Source organism: Durio zibethinus, chromosome 24 (assembly GCF_047325235.1).
Source record: "Durio zibethinus cultivar Kanyao isolate XHJ-2024 chromosome 24, ASM4732523v1, whole genome shotgun sequence".
NCBI lineage: Eukaryota > Viridiplantae > Streptophyta > Magnoliopsida > Malvales > Malvaceae > Durio > Durio zibethinus.
Genome location: NC_143185.1, coordinates 3,361,627 through 3,380,642, shown reverse-complemented (window position 1 = coordinate 3,380,642; position 19,016 = coordinate 3,361,627). Strand labels below are relative to the sequence as shown.

The window sequence follows — 19,016 nt, the reverse complement described above, 5'->3', positions numbered from 1 at the left end:
ATTGTTTTTCATTGGAACAAACACCACAAATTAATTTCCTTTACACCATCCAAATAATAAAAAATAATTTATTTTCTGAGAAATTTCTTCTAAGAAAAATTTTGATTTTTCGAAAGTTGTTTTCGGTTTAGCACACGAAACTCAGTTAAAAGAGAAAAAAAAATCAAATAAACATTAAAATAACTTAATAAAAAAATAAAATTTAAATTATTTTATCTTCATCAAATAGAAAAACACACGTAATCTCAACCGTTGATAAACATAGCCCCAAATTTTCGAACCGTCCGATCTAGGGCTTCTATCCAAAATAATCCCTATTTATACTTTCTGTTCTCCGATTCAAGTTCCTTTGGCCTCCTGCTCTCCGCTCTGTCTCTCTCTCGTCATCCCAAAAACAGAGCAGAGAAAATAAAACCCAAAGCTTTAAAACCTCAAAAAAATGGTTCAAAGGCTCACTTATCGAACTCGCCATAGCTATGCTACCAAATCGAACCAACACCGTGTCGTTAAGACCCCCGGTGAGTCTTGAAGTTTATAAACGATGCCGCTTTTGGTGCTCTGTTGCTTTTACAATAAAAATAATGCTTTTTTTTCCCTCTTTTTTTGCAGGTGGGAAATTGGTTTATCAGACTACTAAGAAGAGAGCTAGTGGCCCTAAGTGTCCTGTTACTGGAAAGAGAATTCAGGGTGTAAGTTCTTTTCTTTTCTTTCTTTTTGTTGTTTGGTTGAACTTGGATTTTTGGGTTGAAATTTTGAGTTTTTATTGTTAGTTTGATCGAATAACTATATGAACTGAATATACCCTTTTGTGTTTATGTTATTAAGAAAATGATGATTTGATAATAAAAATATTACTTTTCTCTGTTTATATTCATTGTTTTATGTTGCTTAATGAATTTTATGTTCCGAATTAAGCATAGATTTTAAAACTGTTTAGATTAGCATTATATCATAGTTTTAAGATCTAAGAGTTATAAAATGTGAAATAATGATCGTTAGCTATTTTCAATATTTCTACTTTTATTTGAAGCTAGTGCAATGCTGATAGTTTAGTATGCAAAGTATTCGCTTTTGACAGTTTTATATCCTATAATAAGAATGTGTTCATCTGAAAATTTAGGGACGGATGATATCTTTCAGTCATCTAAATCTGATGATTTTAGACATGACATGAAAATATATGAAAACAATGAAAGTGATAGGATATAAAATTAACAAAAATCGTATATAGGTTTGGTAAAAGTAAAAAAATGTGTATCTTGTTTGGTGTGTGAATGCAAATTGTGACAACAGAATTTTCGTGTTATACTCGTCTTTCACATGAACTAAGCACAACACAATACGGATGCATGAATTTTCAGGTCCATCCCTAAGGTTGCATATTCATATATGGTGGAAATTTACAACTGTGGCGCTTTATGGTAGCATATTAAGTGGAAATGTAAAACCTTTTTGGCCAATGTAGAGAGTATGGTATTTTTTATGATCTATCATTTTATGTTGCTTGTTTAAGTAGTCTGTTTTGGTTTTTATAGAACATGAGGTTGATCGGAATCATTGTGAAGCTTTTGAACTTGCTCTCATGTTTTTCTGGTATCACTTCTTTGCAGATTCCTCACTTGAGACCTGCTGAGTACAAGAGGTCTAGATTGCCTAGGAACTGCAGGACCGTGAATCGTGCCTATGGTGGTGTTTTGTCTGGAAGTGCTGTTAGAGAGAGGTACAATTATGTGCATTATTTAATAGCTGTTAAATGGTTTTTGATGCTCCTTTTTTTCTTTGTTCGTAGTAATTGATGCAAATCTTATTATTCTGTTTCTGCCTTTTATCTTTCTAAGGATAATTCGAGCCTTCTTGGTGGAAGAGCAAAAAATTGTGAAGAAGGTTCTGAAAATCCAGAAGGCAAAGGAAAAGCAAACCTCAAAGAATTAGGAATTTAGATGCGATGAAGCTGAATTATTTGGCTTGTTCGATTCACCTGAGAGAAATTTTGGTTGTTGTTGTGGTGATGATGAAATGTAGAACTGAATTTCAATATTTTCCTTCTAGTTTGTTCAAAATTGATTAGTTTGCTGCTTTTTCATTTGACGACAAATCAATTGCCAAGTTATTGTTTTAATGATGGTTTATTATTTTGAGTTGGCTTCTGTTATTAAGCCTTAATTTTTTTTTCCATTTTTCCTTATTATGTTTAAAGATGGCTGTTCAAAATATTTCTAAAATCTTCAGCAGGATTAATATGGTTTATTGGAGATTGTTGAAAGTTGTTCATACCAAGGGGAATAGTGAAGCTGTTTGTTAAATGAAGGTAAAGAAATAAGGAAGTGGGAGAAGAAGATATGGAAACAAATAAGGGCAAATATTCAGCCTGTGATGTATGGTTGTAATATGTGAAATCTGTACAATAATACTGTGAATAGGTGTGCTGCAAATACTAGCTTCAACTTAAGAATCCAAAACTAGTAGACATCTGTTTCAAGTATAGCATTTGTCAGTTGAATTAGTGGACATCTCGCTCGGACATTGAGGTGAATACCATGGTAGATTAGGCTTCCATGAATCAGGCACACTCGGAGACGAGCTGAAAGGAAATCCCATTGATCGTATAGTCCCCCAATGGTTATCCTCAGGGTTTGCATTCGAGTTCTTCCTCGCTTCCTCCTCACTTTCTCCTACATCTGTATTGCCTTGCATATCTTGGGGCAAGTTGATTGAGAAGCCATTGTATTGCTGTTGTTGCCCTCCAAAATCTATACTCTCGGAGGCCTTACTAACATCGGTGATCATGATTGGGCTTAATAGCATGGAGGAAGCATCAACTGTACACTTGAGGGATCCAGAAATGTCAAGCTGAGGGAACAGGAAGTTGTTGTAAAGGTCTCCGTTGGAAACGGGAAATGGAGATGGCCTATACACTGTAGGATTGGATGATTTATAAGAGGGAATATCTAGAGCAGAAAAACTAGCAGTGGAGCCTTGTTGGAGTTCAATGTTGCTGCATAACTGTATCGCTGATCCGATTTCCGTTGTGCAAGAAATATTTTCTGAGCTAAACTGAGTGCAAGGTGCACCTTGGTGGATTATGTCAGACGCTGTAGTCTCAGGTAATGAGGATATCCAAGAGTGAGAAAGAGCTCTTTGAACCATGGAATTGGTTTTTTTGAATATCCTACAAATAGCCCATGCATCCTGTGGAACAAGGGCAAATTAAAGAAACTCATAATTTTAGACAGTTCCTGATTAAACAAAACATTGGACAATTAATTCAAGGATCATTACATTTGCGGGAAGGCTTTTGTCTAAGAGCTTCTTTGGTGGTGTTGAGTCTGAGAGTGAAGGTAGCCGAAATTCATGCATCATCCAGTCTGTTTTAATCCCTTTGGCAGCTCTGCCTCTGTAGAACACTAGGGACTTCTTCAAACCAATACACTTGGTGCCATCAGAAGAGTAAATAGGCCTGTCTGTTCCAGTCGCCTTCCAAAACCCGGCTCCTGTGACTCTGTTAGGCCTTGCACTGTTTCTATATTTACGGTCTCTTGGGCAGTAGAAATACCACTCTTTCTCACCTGAAGCTGCTAGCTCTACTCATAGAAAAATGGAAAAAAAAAAAAAATCAAGGTACTCGATATTTTTTCCTTAGAGTTAGAGGGACCAAGATAAGTAGTTCAGCAAAGAAAATTAAAGATTATTCTTAAATGTTCTCTCTGAACATTAGAGAGAAAGATGAGAGCATAATAATACAGACAAAGTAACAGACAATTTTGACACTGGACAGCATTGATGTTGAAACTTTTGTGAGCTTATGTCTACTTTAGGCGTAAATAAACAGAATATTTGATGAATAGTTCATAAATAAATTCGGTTTTTGTTCGTTTATATTCATTTGTTTTGTATAACAAATTACTACAAACAACATTCCAGAGTTAGTTAATTAAACAAACAGATTATGAATATAATAAAATTCATTCATGTCTGATTATTATACATTCAAAGTGTAACAGACAGCATTCGATGAACAATTCGTGTACAAACTCAGTATTTGTTTGTTTATTAAACTTAATAAACAATTATGAATAATATTCAGAATTCGTTAATTTAACAAATAGATCACAAATATAACAAAATTTGTTTAGGTGTAGCTTGTTTACACCCTTACTTATTCCCGCATAAGAGAACCAGCCAAACATGGAAAGGTATCTAATTTATGAACATCTTACCTGATAATATTAAACAATACTATTCTACCACTATGAAATGAAAAGAAAGTTCTTATGTTTCTTGGAAGCCAAACAAAAGGTGTATATACTTTATTTGGGTGAAGTGAATCACCATAGAAGGAAAGTAAAGGCAAATTCTGACCAAGTATTCATATAAGAGAGTATGGAAATGATGAAAACTCACTTGGAAGATCCCAGGGTTCATGCTTATATATGTCAACTTGCTTAATCAGCTCAATCGGCAAAGGTCTCTGCTGGATCTTTCTCTTGAGGTAAAATCCGACAAGCTCCTCATCTGTTGGATGAAATCGAAAACCAGGCAACATCACATCTTCAACCTTATCAACATCATTCTTCTCATCCATGTTACTCTTACTCTTTTCCAAAGACTGTAAAGAGGCAACAAGTTGATGATATAATTTCTACAAACTGAATATATTAGGCGATGACCTAATCTATTGATGCAACTGTTGGAACTTAAGCTCTGAAGCGGTTGTGGGACATGAACTCGAAGAGAGAACCAAGATTACTGTACTAGTTTAGTTCACTTGTTTCAAAGCCATTATATGCTCCCTGAGAAGGGTTCTGTCTCCGGAGCTTAGGCCGCCCTTTCAGGGAGAGCTTGTTTCTGCGAAAATCACGATGACTTTGGTAAGAAGTTGAGCCAAGCTGAGCTCTCTTTAAAGAATGGATTTTCTAGCAAATTCAAGTCAAGGCAGTGAGAATTTTAATCGAATTGAACTCCCTTTCATTCTCAACCCCATATGATGCTTTTTCAATCCAATTTAATTATTTGAATATGACTACAGATTCAGCTGTTTTTTGCGTTTTCAACACCAAATTGTTTTATTGGCCAAAAAAAACGGCAAATTGTTTTCACGCACTCTTCAGCTTCAATTTATCATAAAAAAAAAATCAAAGACAAGATGACAAAGCAACCTTCAGTATCATAAATTAATCTTTGGTTGAATAGTTTTTTGTTACCTATACACAAGGCTGAACCAACTAACACAATATGTTCAAATTTATATTCAAATTAATCCATGAGATTTTCTGAGAAATCCTCTGTGACCCCTTTTGAGGAAAAATATTAATTCCAATACACTTGATCCAAAAACTACCCTTTCTGTTCCTTTCCTCATCCCCTGTCGCACATGAAAATGTCACCTGCCATATAATGCCAATAATGTACACCCCTGACCCCTCTTGAAAACACATCATTCTAAATATTTGGCCTTGGACTATGGACAGAACATCCCCTACATACCTCATTTTCAGGGAGTAAAGTCTTTCTTTTTTTTTTTTTTCTTTTTTTTTTTTTAAGAATGAGAGATTTCAGTTAAGTTAATTCATACAATTATCTCTAAGATGTGACATTCAACAAATCGTTCAAATTTTAATACTTATAATCTCTTTCTGAAGTTGCAATCCTCCGTGTACAAAAAATCTAAATATTTGATTAAAAGATATATATATATTTGTCAGCGAATTAAATACTTAGAATCATTAAGAATTTATTTATTAACCCATAGAAGGGATTTACCATAGTTCTAAGCATTTGTACATACAATTATGATTGTATTTACTTGATCAAAGTCATAAGAAAAATGTATATCATGTGCTAATAATGATAATGGGAGGCTAAGAGTACTGTACTTAATTTAAAGTAAATGTCTTCCTGTTTAAGCTTTTATATATATATATATATATATATATATTGAAGCTTAAAGATAAAAGAAGAATTACAAGTATTGAATTTAAATTTTAAATTTATTGATGTTATATTTTAAAAATAAGTATATAAATTAATTGAGCTAAATTTTAATATCTCGTGCTTAAATTTAACCAATATTGGCTGCCAGAGAGATAGACTGATACAACATTTAATAAATAGGTGAAGATCCTTTGGTCAAATGGTCAAATAGGAAGTCCAAATTAGTTAAATCCCCCAAACATTGGCCTCGTTGAGAAGCCTTCGTGTCTGTTCCTTAACCTTGGTTTGCCACCCATTGCCGGCACAACGGGTCAAAATCTTTCAATCTAAGCTTCCATGCACTCTCTTTATACGTGAAAATTAATCTCATAAAGATAATCATGTTCCCAATGTGGAAAACCCACATGAAAGTCATTCTCTAATACCAATATTCTATAATTAGGCCACTCTAATTTTCTAATAACGTTTTTGAACTATTTTATTTTACTTAATTTATTAAACTATTTTGGAAAAAATATATATTATAATTATTAATAAATTATATTACTCATTTAAATTGCATTGCTCAATGGTACACATACATCATCATACTTAAGAGTAGAATCCACAATTTAGAAATAAAATCCCTCATAAAAGCTATATATTTGTTTAAGAAGTAATAAAAGGAATCTTTAACGACTAAATTTTTAATTCAATTAATTTATATAATCACTTTTAAAAAATAAGTATTATTAATTTTAAAGTTAAAATATTAATACTTATAATTTTTTTTTTTAATTTTTAAATTATGACTCCTAATGTTTTATTTTTGTTTTTGGGATCAGTCACGTACACAAAACAAAATAACCGGCAATTGAAGATTAAATTTGATTGTCAAACGAAAATATTTTTAATAGAAAAAAAATCATGTTGTTAAAGTAGGGGTCAATAATAGCCGAAATAAGTTAATAAAATACATAAATAACCAAATTGTAATTGTTTAAGCTATTACTCCTACTTTATAGCTAGCCGCATGCCATCAAATTGCTCAATCATGCAAGGGGCCGAACTTTGATAGAAGCTTGAGGATAATCACTTTGTCTTATTATGAATATTTTTATAATCCCATAGTTGCAATAACTTGATTGCTTTCTTGTAAAGTTAAAACTCAAATCTTATCTTCTTTTTATTGTTAATTCAAAGCTACTAAACATCATTTGAATTAAAACTTGAGTGGTACCTAATTTAGAATTGTAATACTCTTTGCATAATAAAAAAAGAAAAAATTAACCCATGTAGTTTAATTAATTAATTAATTAGTTAGTTAGTTGTCTTTGACAACAAAAACTCTTGATATCAATTTTTTTTGTGCCTAATTGTTTGAATTTTTTCTATGTTTAAAATTCTTAAAATTTAAATTTAAATTATTAAATTTAAAAGTTTTAAGATTTTATTAATATATTGCGTAGTTATTGGTCTGATTAACTAAAATTAAAATGCTGTTAACTTTATATTCTAAAAAATCCAACTAAAAGGAAAATGTTACTATGATTGTGAAGTTTAAGATTCCAACAAGAGTGTTTCAAGAGTGGAAACAAAAAGGAAAAGACAACACAAAATCAAAATTGCACAAATATATTTAAATTATGTAGGTTGTCTTTAGAGTCTAGACCCATTTGGCCTACAAGGGATGAATGAGATGATTAACAAAATTATCCTATTAATTTAAGATCAATAAATGCATTAAATTAATCAATAAATAAATAGCATGAAAATTGATGTGATCTTGGAGACGAATGATATCATCTAGTTAGGAAAAAGACATGATTACATACAATAGTAATTAATTAATGGGTTTGGTTAACGAATGTGCTAGACATTGGATCAAATTAATTAAATTATTATTTTTAAAAAATTTACATTCAATGCTTTGTTTTTTATTGACTTTAAGAAAAAAACAATGTATTAATTGTAGTAATTTTTTTTTTTAAATCTCACCTTAATCAGTGCTTAGTGATATTGATTAACACTCTTTTTAATTTATAATAAAATTTTTTAACTTTACAACAAGGTAAGTGAATCTTCCCCTTAACCAAATTGATTATAGAAACAAATACATCGAATTCTGCTATGTTCCAGAAAAACCAAAAGAAAGATAAATAATGGTAAATACCACTTCAGTTCCCAGAGAAAGTAAGCTATATGCTTAAATTTCAACTTGTAAAATTCACCTGGGATTTTGAGAGTCCTCATCTCTTGAGTGTTTGAATTAACCTCACCAGTTTCGTTTCTTCATTCCCAAAGTAAAATCCACCGTTGTTGTTAGCTGGTAATGGACGTTGGACATCTAAAACAGGTCCAGTTGGGAATAATTTTGTCCATGATACTTTTAAACCTAGTTGGCCCAACACCCACACATCAAACCTTTTAACTGTATATCTCTTCATGGTTGGAGCAAAAAAACTGTGGCAACGGATGCTTTCATTACCATGAATTGAGTAATCTAGCTTGTGGAGTAAAATTGCCAAAAGTAGATCCTTTTATTATAAATTTAGAGTTTAACTCAGTTAATTTATATAATCATATTTAATAAATTTAAAATTCAAATTTTAACATCTATAATTCATTAACATATGTTTCTTTTATTAAAAGAATGATTAAAAGTGCAATCAAAAAATGATGTCTCAATTAAAATTTCATTGGCCATATCAAATGTAAGAAGAATTTCCATATCTGTTGTATCAAGAATAATCTATTCTCCTTTGGTTATAGCCCACTATGATAAGACCCATTTTAAGTAAACCTAAAAGTCTGACAATGATCCTGGGTAATCTTTGAATATAGGCTAACTGTTTAGGAAGGTTTCTCCAAGAATTAGTGCTTGGACTATGAACAGCGACTGCAATGAAGGTTTCAACTTGTTGGTAGCATGGTTCCAAATTACTATCATTATCGCTCCAAAAACAGATTATGCCATTATTGCAAGAATCCTGAATATGAATGTGCTAAGCAATTTTATCAAAGAAATTCGGAATTAGGTCGAGATGTTAAATTTCTCTGACAATCTAGTTAGAATCTCAAACATTACATTCTTAGTTAATTTGACAATAACAACAATTGAGTATTTTCGAATGTGCTTAACAAATTAAAAAAAATAAAAAGAGTAGAAGAAATAGATTAATCTCTTCATTTTTTTCCTTTCTATTTTTTACAATTATTTCAAAAACATGATTCAATTTACAAAAAAAAAAAGTAAAAATAAATTATTAAAAAAATGTGATATTCATCTAATTACAGGAATAAATCTTTGAGTATTTTTTCATGTATAATAATATTCAATTTGTTAATTTTACATAATTCATTGTATTTTATGATTATATATTACAAAAAACTAATCTAACACTAACATGTCAAGCAACCGTGGTTGGTGTTAATTTAACTTTTGACTATCAACAAATCAATTTTAATAAAAAAAGAAAATAAAAAATATAAGTAAAATCTATTATAATAAAATGTTAAATAAAAAATTTGATCATTTCGATATTGAGACATTTAATTTCTTTTGTTGCCTCAACATAATTGATTGATTAATAGTTCTTATTGAATTTCATTAATTGATTAAAATTAACAAAAGAATTTAAACTTATCTTGATAAAATTTGTAAAGTTGCATCCTAATAAATTAAGTACAGTTGTTAAGCTATATGCCGCGAAACATGCCATTGCCATTGGTATCCAATAGTAATAAAACAAAAGGAGCTTTTTGGTAATTTGACCATAAGCGGAGTTTTTAAGGTAATTCAATATTTCAAAAAAAAAAAAACACGAAAAATATTGGATTGTCATTATCTACTCCCCTTCATTTCCACTGCAACTTTAGCTTCGAAGAAAAAAATTTTATTTGATTTCTTTAGTTTTTTCCCTTTTTGGTCATTTCTATAATTTATCATAATTCACAATTAATCCACAAAAATACAAGTTCTAGTTTGCAGCAATTCTTGTTCATTAAACCTTAACAAAAACAACGCTAAGAGCCACTTGTTCATGGGTCGTCGCGAACTCTTGTCTGGATTATGTTCCACTGGCTCCCATAAAGACATCGTTTCTCACAAACCCATTTCCATTTTGAGGTTAGTTTCACATTTCCTTCGATAAATTCTGCTAATCTTTTATACCCATTTAGCTCTGTAGTTGTCTTTGCTTGGTGAAATTAATAAAGTTCACCTTTTTTTCTTATTGCTTTTTTTATTTCTTTGCCTCATTTTAATGTGGTTGTAATTTTTTCTAGTACTTATAAGAGTATATGTGCTTGTGTTTCATGTAAATGTATGTTTATTCATGTATGTGTTTATGTTTGTATCAATGTATCCGTTTAAATATACATAGAAGCATCATTATAATGTATGGGTGCATGTGTTTATCAATCAAAGCATCATTATGTATGTAAGTTTATATGTATCTGGTTATGCATGTATGTGAGCATGTATGAATGTCACTATATACAAATACACGTGTGTTATATTCATATATATATGTATACTTGCATATGAAAAATTTTCTGTTTTTCTTTTATTCAACAAAGTGAATGCTAGTAGTAATGGCCAAGATTGGTAATTTATGTACTTGTCATTGATGTTACCGAAAATGATTTCAACTTTCATTTTTTTCTTCAGTTCTCTTTGGAGTTATTATTATTATATTTTTGTTGATTGATGCTTTTAGGTTGGTTAATGAACGAATGGTGGATTTTGGTGAACCAATAATAGGCAAAGTATTCCCTTTGCAATAAGGAGGGTGCTGCTAGCAAGTCTTTTTGCCTATTGGAGTTACCATTCTTCGAGGTACTTATCAGGTCTGCACATTTCAGCTTTGGTTTCCCCTTTGCCATTTTAAGAACTTGATTCATATGAATCGATTTTGTTGCTCAATGAAGTCTTCCTTGTTTTATTGATAATTTTATTTAAAAGATTGCATTATTATTGATAACTAAACTTACTGGTGTAAATGAGTTGAAATCTGGTGTCATCCATTTGAATGCACTTGCCAGTAAAACTTATAGCAGTAGTAAACCGGCCACTACAGATTGGTGGGCAGCTGAGCCTTCATTTTTTTTGAAAAGGTGCAAGAAATTAATAATTGGAAGCCACGCTGTTGAAAGGATTTGGTGTAGGTGGCCACTTCAAGTTAATGTTATTCCTTCGTTCTTACTATCTCTATACTTTTAAGCAATTTGCTTCTGATGATGGGGTACATTGTGGATTTGCAGCTCAAGCATTGGGGGATCCATCAGTGACGGTTGAAGATGTAACTCCTCCTGTTTTCCCTTCTGGAGCTTTCTTCCCTTCTGAAGTTCATTTTCGATAAATCATTGTTGTTTTGGAATTCAGTGATTAGTTTATAGTTCCAAGCCCTTCTGTACTGGTATTTGTCATGTGTTAAGCTTATACATGTGAATTTGACAGGAAAGAACTGTCCAACTCTTTGAAAAGAATAGATACTCTGTTGTCAACATTTTTGATATAGCATTGTGCCCTCAACTTAATATAACTGGTGCTGTTGAGGTATTTTTCTTATTTTCATTTGATCAATCATTTTCTGTAATCTTCTAATTCATAGAGGCAAGCTTGTGATAGAGGAGGCTAAGAAACTCTTTTTCTCATCTATACACTCAGAGCTATCTGCGTTAACTTTAAAATGCTCTCATGCTTATTAACTCATCTAAGGGTGCTGAAACATTATGTTTACTGGCAGATTCCAGAAGGAAATGGTTCTGGTGTTGTCTGGGATCAGCATGGACATATCGTGATAAATTATCATGGTAAGAGCTAATAATGAACCCAAAATACTATATGTTGATCAAGGACATCAAGAGTTCCAGTAAGCTATCTGTTTCCATGGCATGATTATTTAAGGAATCTCAATTATATGAGAATCCTAGTTGATGCCTAATTGAAACATCCCCCTATGTAATGTTAATCTATAATAAATGTCAGCTATATCAGATTAATATTCTTCCTTTATATTTTTCTTCTATAAACTTTCCTGTCTCCTCTTTTGTTATCTTTTCTAGGTTAACTATTCTGTTTTCCATGTTCAGTGATAGGTAATTCCCTTTCAAGAAATCCAAGTCCTAGGCAAATTGTTCCACAAGTTAATATCCTAGCATCAGAAGGGTGCAGTGCCCTTAGCCTTTGCTGGTAAATTAAGTTGCATTATCTGGTATTAAGTTTTTGACTGCTGCAGCAGTTTCTCTGATTGTTTAACTGCTGTTTTATAGGGTACAAAAAAATTTTGAGGATAAGTTGATTGGTACTGATTGCACTAAAGACCTTGCTGTTTTAAAGGTAAGTTGTCCTTTGATTTTCCTGTAAAGTACTGCCTGAACTGCATCATTGGTTGGTCTGATTATATTACAAGCTACACCAATATATGCTTACCTTTTTGTTAGACATATTCAATCAATTTGAAACTGGAAATTCAGATCTACAGTCTAAACAAGTAGACCATTGATTCTAGTTTAGTAGAATTAATTAAAAAGGTATGTGTAACCATCTTTAATTGTTTACACAGATTTAAGCTGATCATAACTTGTGCATATATGCATGCTCACATGGTTGCACATTAATTTAAGAACTAGTCTACTCTCACAAGAGAAGTTTTGCAGGCCTACTTATATCTGAGCTTCAATTTTTATCACTAATTGTTTAATGAATAATTTTAACATAGAAACTGCAATTTCCTAAACAATGAGATGAAGAAAAATATCTGTACTAACTCAAAATTAGAAACAAATGCATATCTTCTTTGTACCAAAATGGAAAAAAAAAATCTATATTACTTGTAATAGCATAGACTTGATCCATTTATCCATCCAGCTAATGCTGTTCTTATTATTGCATATACTCTGTAGTATGCTAATTTGCTGAAAGTTTATGAGCAACTGGTTCTGATCTCTTCAACATGCTAGGTAGAAGCCTCTGAAGATTTGTTGAGGCCAATTAAGGTAGGGCAATCTTCTTTTTTAAGAGTAGGACAGCAATGTCTAGCAATTGAAAATCCATTTTGTTTTGATCATATACCCTTACGGTTAGAGTTATTAGTGGATTGAATCGAGATATTTTTAGTCAAACTGGATTGACGATGGGGGGTGGAATTCAAACAGATGCAGTCATAAATCCAGGAAACAGGTTCACCAAATGATTTGTCTAATCCTCAGTATCCTTCTTGAAACTTTAAAGTTAATGTCTTTAAACAAGTTCTTCACTGCTTGTTATTTCTTGGCTTTCTTTATTTGTTGCAGTGGAGGTCCTCTTTTGGATTCAAAAGGAAACCTGATTGGGATTAATACATACAGCTATATTCACACAGACAGGTCATTTTACAATCCGTTTTTTAGTTGCATATGTTGTGCAATAATCTGAAACAAAATAGTTATCGAATATTGATTCTATCTTGATGAGAAGATATATTTCATGATTGGAAGCTTCCCTTGGCCAAAAATAATAGTAGTAATAAAAGCTTGCAGCTTCCTGTGTAATGCCTTCTGATTTTGTTATTTGTATTTCAGGTGCATCAGCAGGTGTAGAATTTGCCATCCCATCCTCCATAGTGCTAAAGATTGTACCTCAACTGATCCAAGTTTGGCAAATTATGTTTCATTACTATATATAAATCCAAGGTCAAGTTCTTGGTCTCCTCTTATTTTCTGATCTTTGCTATCCCCTTTTTGCCTCTACTTCTCAATAAAGATCTTTTACTTTCACCTTCTCTGCATTTTAACCATCAGTACAATCATGATTATGCAATATTTGGGGGTAAAAGGATGGGTATTATTACTAAGAGTTGAACATCTGAACAACTTTAACCTATTGTTACCCTGAATAAACAAGCTCTACTACTTCATATATCATTGTTCATCCACTGTCAGGCTGTTCGAGCAGGTTTGAATATTGAAATTGCTCCCAACCTGATTGCTAATCAACTTAATGTTCGAAATGGGGCCCTTATCCTTCAGGTATTCCAAATTTAGTTTGAACTTTTAAAGTGCAACCATCTTTTCAATAACTTAGAGATTTTATTCTGTCAATAGGCTGTTGCTTGTAAAATATTTATAACTTTCTTACATTTACTACATGTTACTTTAGGTTCCTGGTAACAGTTTTGCAGCCAAGGCTGGGCTACTCCCCACCACCAGAGGTTTCGCTGGTAATATTATGCTTGGTGATATCATCCTTGCAGTTGACAACAGACCTATGAGTTTTCTCTTAAATTTTTGTCCTTCTAGTGTACTCAGCATGTTAAATTCCGTTCTGGTTTCATATTCTTCCAGTTGAGCAAGATATGAGCTATTGTACAAATTAAATTGTGATTTTGTCAGCTTGGGGTGCCAAATCATGTTTGAATAAAGTGCTTTTGATTCACGTGCATCGCATTCAATGATTCAATGCAGTTATGAATTTGACATTCGATATTTTAAAATACTGTTGTTTTCTCTTTTTGCAACCTGTCATCAGGTTAAAAACAAAGGAGAGTTATACAAAGCTTTGGACGAATACAATGTGGGAGAAAAGGTAATCTTAAAGATTCAAAGGGGCGAGGAGAGTTTGGAGCTGCCTGTAATTCTAGAGGAAATAAGTTCATGACTGGGCCTCCCAACATCTCTTTTAGGATGATTCACATGTACAAAAATCCCAAGTTGAAACTCCCGTAATTTTTCGATTTCCCATGTTTATGAAGCAGGATTATTAAACTTGTGGGAATATATGGCAAAAGAGAGGAGCAATTGAACACAAATGTTGTCAGTTCATGTCTTCATTGTAATCGTTTGATTCTTGATAATCCCCATTTTATTAAAAAAGGATGGGGTGCAAATACATTGTTAATTATAAACATGATATTAGATCAGACAATTTGTGTATCATGTCATGTTTGTTTTATGTTAAATATGCGTAAAACACGAAAATTATCATTATAATTTATATTGACATATTAAATGAAAAACATTTTTTTTTTGTTTTTGTTACTCATATAATTTTTACTAAAATTTTAAATTATGATATTTTTAATTTTTTTATCAATTTAAATCATGTTTTGGTATCATATTTTAAATTCTTTGTCTGAATTCTTGTCTTCTATATCACTCATGTTGTGATTGGATATTATCTCGTACGGTTTGTCTAGTAGTGATGTCTTCATCAATAAATCTTTTATAATCATCTTTCTCTCTTAACTATGATAAAAATTTATTTTTTCTCCTTTTGTTGTCAGCTTTTTTTGATTTGCTATCTTGACAGAGTTTCATCATACTTTTTTGTATTATACCTATTAATAATATAGTTAAAAAAAAAAGAAAAAAAATAGTTATACATGCTTATATAATTTTATAATTTTTATTAAGAAATTAATAATAATATTTTCAAAGGAATTATAAAAATATAATATACTAGTAACATTGGGGCATGGTGCAACATTGTCAGTTTTATAAGTAATATGTTATTTGAAACGGTTATTCTTCTTTTTACAATTTTATTACAAAGTTTACATGAAACATTTCCTCTTGTATTTGGCACAAGTGTTCCAAAATGACAACATATATCATCACTTGGTACGCCCTTTGCTCCTTTATTTTGGAACTCTTCACGTTGTGGCATATTTGCTATTTTGTATAAAAACAAAATAAACTTATATTTTAAAATATTAATATTACTTATTACATCATTAAAAATTGATTTTACACTAAAATTTTTAATTTTTAGTTTTTAATCTTAAGAATATTATTAAATAATTTAATCTTTTTAATATACTAATAGATATAAATTTTTTTTATCACATTTAACTTTCAATAATTATATAATAAATACAATCTTCAATAATTACACAAAAATAACAAGAATTAATCTAATATAAAAAGAATTAATAACAATATAAATATCAAAACAACAAAAAAAATATTAAAATTCAGATACAAATTTATAAATTAATATATAACACAATCAAAATATAATATTTAATTTTAATTATTTTTCATCTAACTTATACAAAAAAAATTATCAAAAATTTTCATCTAAAATCTTTATATATATCATATTAAATTATTAATCCCTTAATTTTTTTTAATTATAAATCTTCAATCTCTCTAATTAGATTTTATCTAAAAAAATTTCAAAAATTAAAAATTTTCAAACTTATATTTTAATAAAATTTTCAAACCTATATTTTTTATTTTTTAGTTGTTAATCTTAGTAAGAGGAATAGATCATAAAATGTTAAATTTATTAAATAACTTAATCTTTTTGATACACTACTTGATATAAAATTTTTTATCATAAATAACTTTCAATAATTATATAATAACTACAATCTTCAATAATTACATAAAAATAACAAGAATTAATCTAATATCAAAAGAATTGACAACAATATAAATATCAAAACAACAAAAAAATAATAAAATTCAGATACAAAATTATAAATTAATATATAATACAATCAAAATATAATATTTAATTTTAATTATTTTTCATCTAACTTATACAAAAAAATTTATCAAAAATTTTCATCTAAAATCTCTATATATTATATTAAATTATTAATCTCTTATTTTTTTAATTATAAATTTTCAAAACCTCTAATTAAATTTTATCTAAAAAAATTTTAAAAATTAATTACAAAATTAAATAAAAAATTCAACTCTTACCTCCCAACACTCCACCACACCCAATCCCTCCTCACGTGCTTGCCTTAATGTCTCTCAATTTGTTTAATTGTAGCAAAATGATAGAACCATCTAGAACTAGCTTGCTCTCTTCTGTTCATCTTCTTCGCGCCTCCAAAGCTTTGCTTTTCAAAAATTTCTTCTTCTCTCTCTTTTTTTTTTTCATTTCAGCATTTTCTCTCGCATCTTTTCATCATTATTACTTATCAAGTACACCTCATTCATCTCTCTCAAGTCTTAAACTCTCACAACAGACATCATTTTACAAAAATTTTGTAAAAAAAAAATAATAATTTAACTTTCTTTTCTTACCTTATTTGATCTTGAATGTTGATTGAAAACTTGATGCTGATTTGAATTTGGGTATCGAAATGCTGATTGAATGGTTGAAACTTGAAATAATTCGTTTGTTTTCTGGCTTGTTCTCAGAGTAATTTTGATGCTACAGATATGAGAGTTTGAGTTTTATTTTTTGCTTTTGCTTTTACTTTTACTTTTGTAGGTTTATTGCTTTATTCTACAGAGTTGAAAACTTGAAATTTTGTTTTTTTCTTGAATTATTAGATCTGTGAGTAGAAAAATAAAATAACGGTAATAACGGACCGTTATTACCGTTATTCTCCGTTACGCCGTTATTTGCGGCCATTGCATTTTGTTTTTATCGTGAATAAATTTCTCAACTATGTTTTATCTAATAACGATAACGAGTGATGATACTACCGTTATTTTACGATTATTATTCTACTTTTAAACCATTATTTGAATCTTTGGCTCGGAGTTCTTCAAATTTTCAATATATGGAGGGATGGGACCTTCAAGTTGGTTATTTTCAAGGCATCGAGTTGCCAAATTGGTTAATTGGTACATAGCCAAATTAAAATGTCAATACTTGTAATTTTTCTTATTTTTAAATTAAGACTCCTAATGCTTTTATTTTTGTTTTCGAGATCATTCACAAATACAAAACAAATTAACTGGTAATTGAGTATTAAATTTGATTGTCAACGACAATATTTTTAATCGAAATCATGTTGTTAAAGTAAAGGTAAAAAATAGCCGAAATAAGTCAATAAAATACATAAATAACCAAATTGTAATTGTTTAAGCTATCACTCCTACTTTATAGCTAGCATCATGCCATCAAATTGCTCAATCATGCAAGGGGCCGAACTTTGATAGGAGCACGAGGATAATCACTTTGTCTTATTATGAATATTTTTATAATCCTATAGTCGCAATAACTTGATTGCTTTCTCATAAAGTTAAAATTCAAATCTTATCTTTTTTTTTATTGTCAATGAAAAGCTACTAAACATCATTTGAACTAAAACTTGAATGGTACCTAATTTAGAATTACAATACTCTTCGCATAATTAAAAAGAAAAAAGAGAAATAATTAACCCATGTTGCTTAATTAATTAATTAGTTGTCTTAGACAACAAAAAACTCTTCGCATTAATTTTTTTGGTACCTGATAGATTGAAATTTTTTTAATATTAGAAATTGTTAAAATTTAAGTTTAATTATTAAAATTAAAAATTTAACATTTTATCAATATATTACTCAATGATTGGCCTGATTAACTAAAATTAAAATGTTGTTAACTTTTATGTTCTAAAAAATCCAACTAAAAGGAGAATGCCATTATGATTGTGAAGTTTAAAATTCCAACCAGATTGCTTCGAGAGTGTAAACAAAAAGGAAAAGACAACACAAAATCAAAATTGCACAAATATAGTTAAATTACGTGGGTTGTCTGTAGAGTCTAGACCCATTTGGCCCACAAGAGATGAGATGATTAACAAAATTATCCAATTAATTTAAGATTATTAAATGCATTAAATTAATCAATAAAGAATAGCATGAAAATTGATGTGATCTTGGAGACAAATGATGTCATCTAGTTAGGAAATTAAAAACACATGATTACATATGGTAGCAATTAATTAATGGGTTTGGTTAACGAATGTGTATAGACATCGGTTAAAATTAATTAAATTATTATTTTTATAAAATTTTATATTTAATTCTTTGTTTTTATTGAATTTAAGAAAAACGATACATTAGTTGTAATTTTTTTTTTAAATCTCACCTTAATCAGTGCTTAGTGGCATTGATTGACATTCTTTTTAATTTATAATAAAATTATTTAAATTTACGCTAAAGTAAGTGAGTTTTCCCCTAATTGAATTGATTGTAGAGGCAAATACAACGGATTCTGCTCATGTGCTAGAACAACAAAAAAGAAAGATAAATAATGGTAAATATCACTTCAATTCCCAGAGAAAGTAAGCTATATGCATAAATTCAACTTGTAAAGTTCACCTGGGATTTTGAGAGTCTTCATTTCTTGAGTGCTTGAATTAACCTGACCAGTTTTCCCTTTTCATTCC

General features: G+C 30.1%; 2 protein-coding genes and 1 pseudogene across 3 annotated transcripts; 2 read left to right on the top strand and 1 right to left on the bottom strand.

The window, feature by feature from the left end:
• The first annotated feature begins 335 nt into the window (after window positions 1-335).
• Window positions 336-2,138, top strand: LOC111316692 (large ribosomal subunit protein eL34-like). The gene is made up of 4 exons (XM_022918751.2): window positions 336-518; window positions 610-689; window positions 1,611-1,720; window positions 1,839-2,138. Exons 1-4 carry the CDS (start codon window positions 440-442, stop codon window positions 1,930-1,932), a joined length of 363 nt encoding a protein of 120 aa, XP_022774486.2. The 5' UTR covers window positions 336-439; the 3' UTR covers window positions 1,933-2,138.
• Window positions 2,139-2,333: 195 nt separating this feature from the next.
• On the bottom strand, window positions 2,334-4,612 carry LOC111316691 (uncharacterized). Its single transcript, XM_089753621.1, has 3 exons — window positions 4,402-4,612; window positions 3,280-3,584; window positions 2,334-3,189 (listed from the first exon to the last, which is right to left on the bottom strand). Exons 1-3 carry the CDS (start codon window positions 4,580-4,582, stop codon window positions 2,476-2,478), a joined length of 1,200 nt encoding a protein of 399 aa, XP_089609747.1. The 5' UTR covers window positions 4,583-4,612; the 3' UTR covers window positions 2,334-2,475.
• Window positions 4,613-9,741: 5,129 nt separating this feature from the next.
• Window positions 9,742-14,826, top strand: LOC111316287 (protease Do-like 8, chloroplastic; annotated as a pseudogene). Its single transcript, XR_016333347.1, has 13 exons — window positions 9,742-10,039; window positions 10,676-10,750; window positions 10,957-11,075; window positions 11,176-11,213; window positions 11,372-11,470; window positions 11,661-11,727; window positions 12,007-12,106; window positions 12,187-12,253; window positions 12,877-13,096; window positions 13,210-13,281; window positions 13,477-13,923; window positions 14,054-14,114; window positions 14,423-14,826. The product of XR_016333347.1 is annotated as a protease Do-like 8, chloroplastic (transcript).
• Window positions 14,827-19,016: the final 4,190 nt, after the last annotated feature.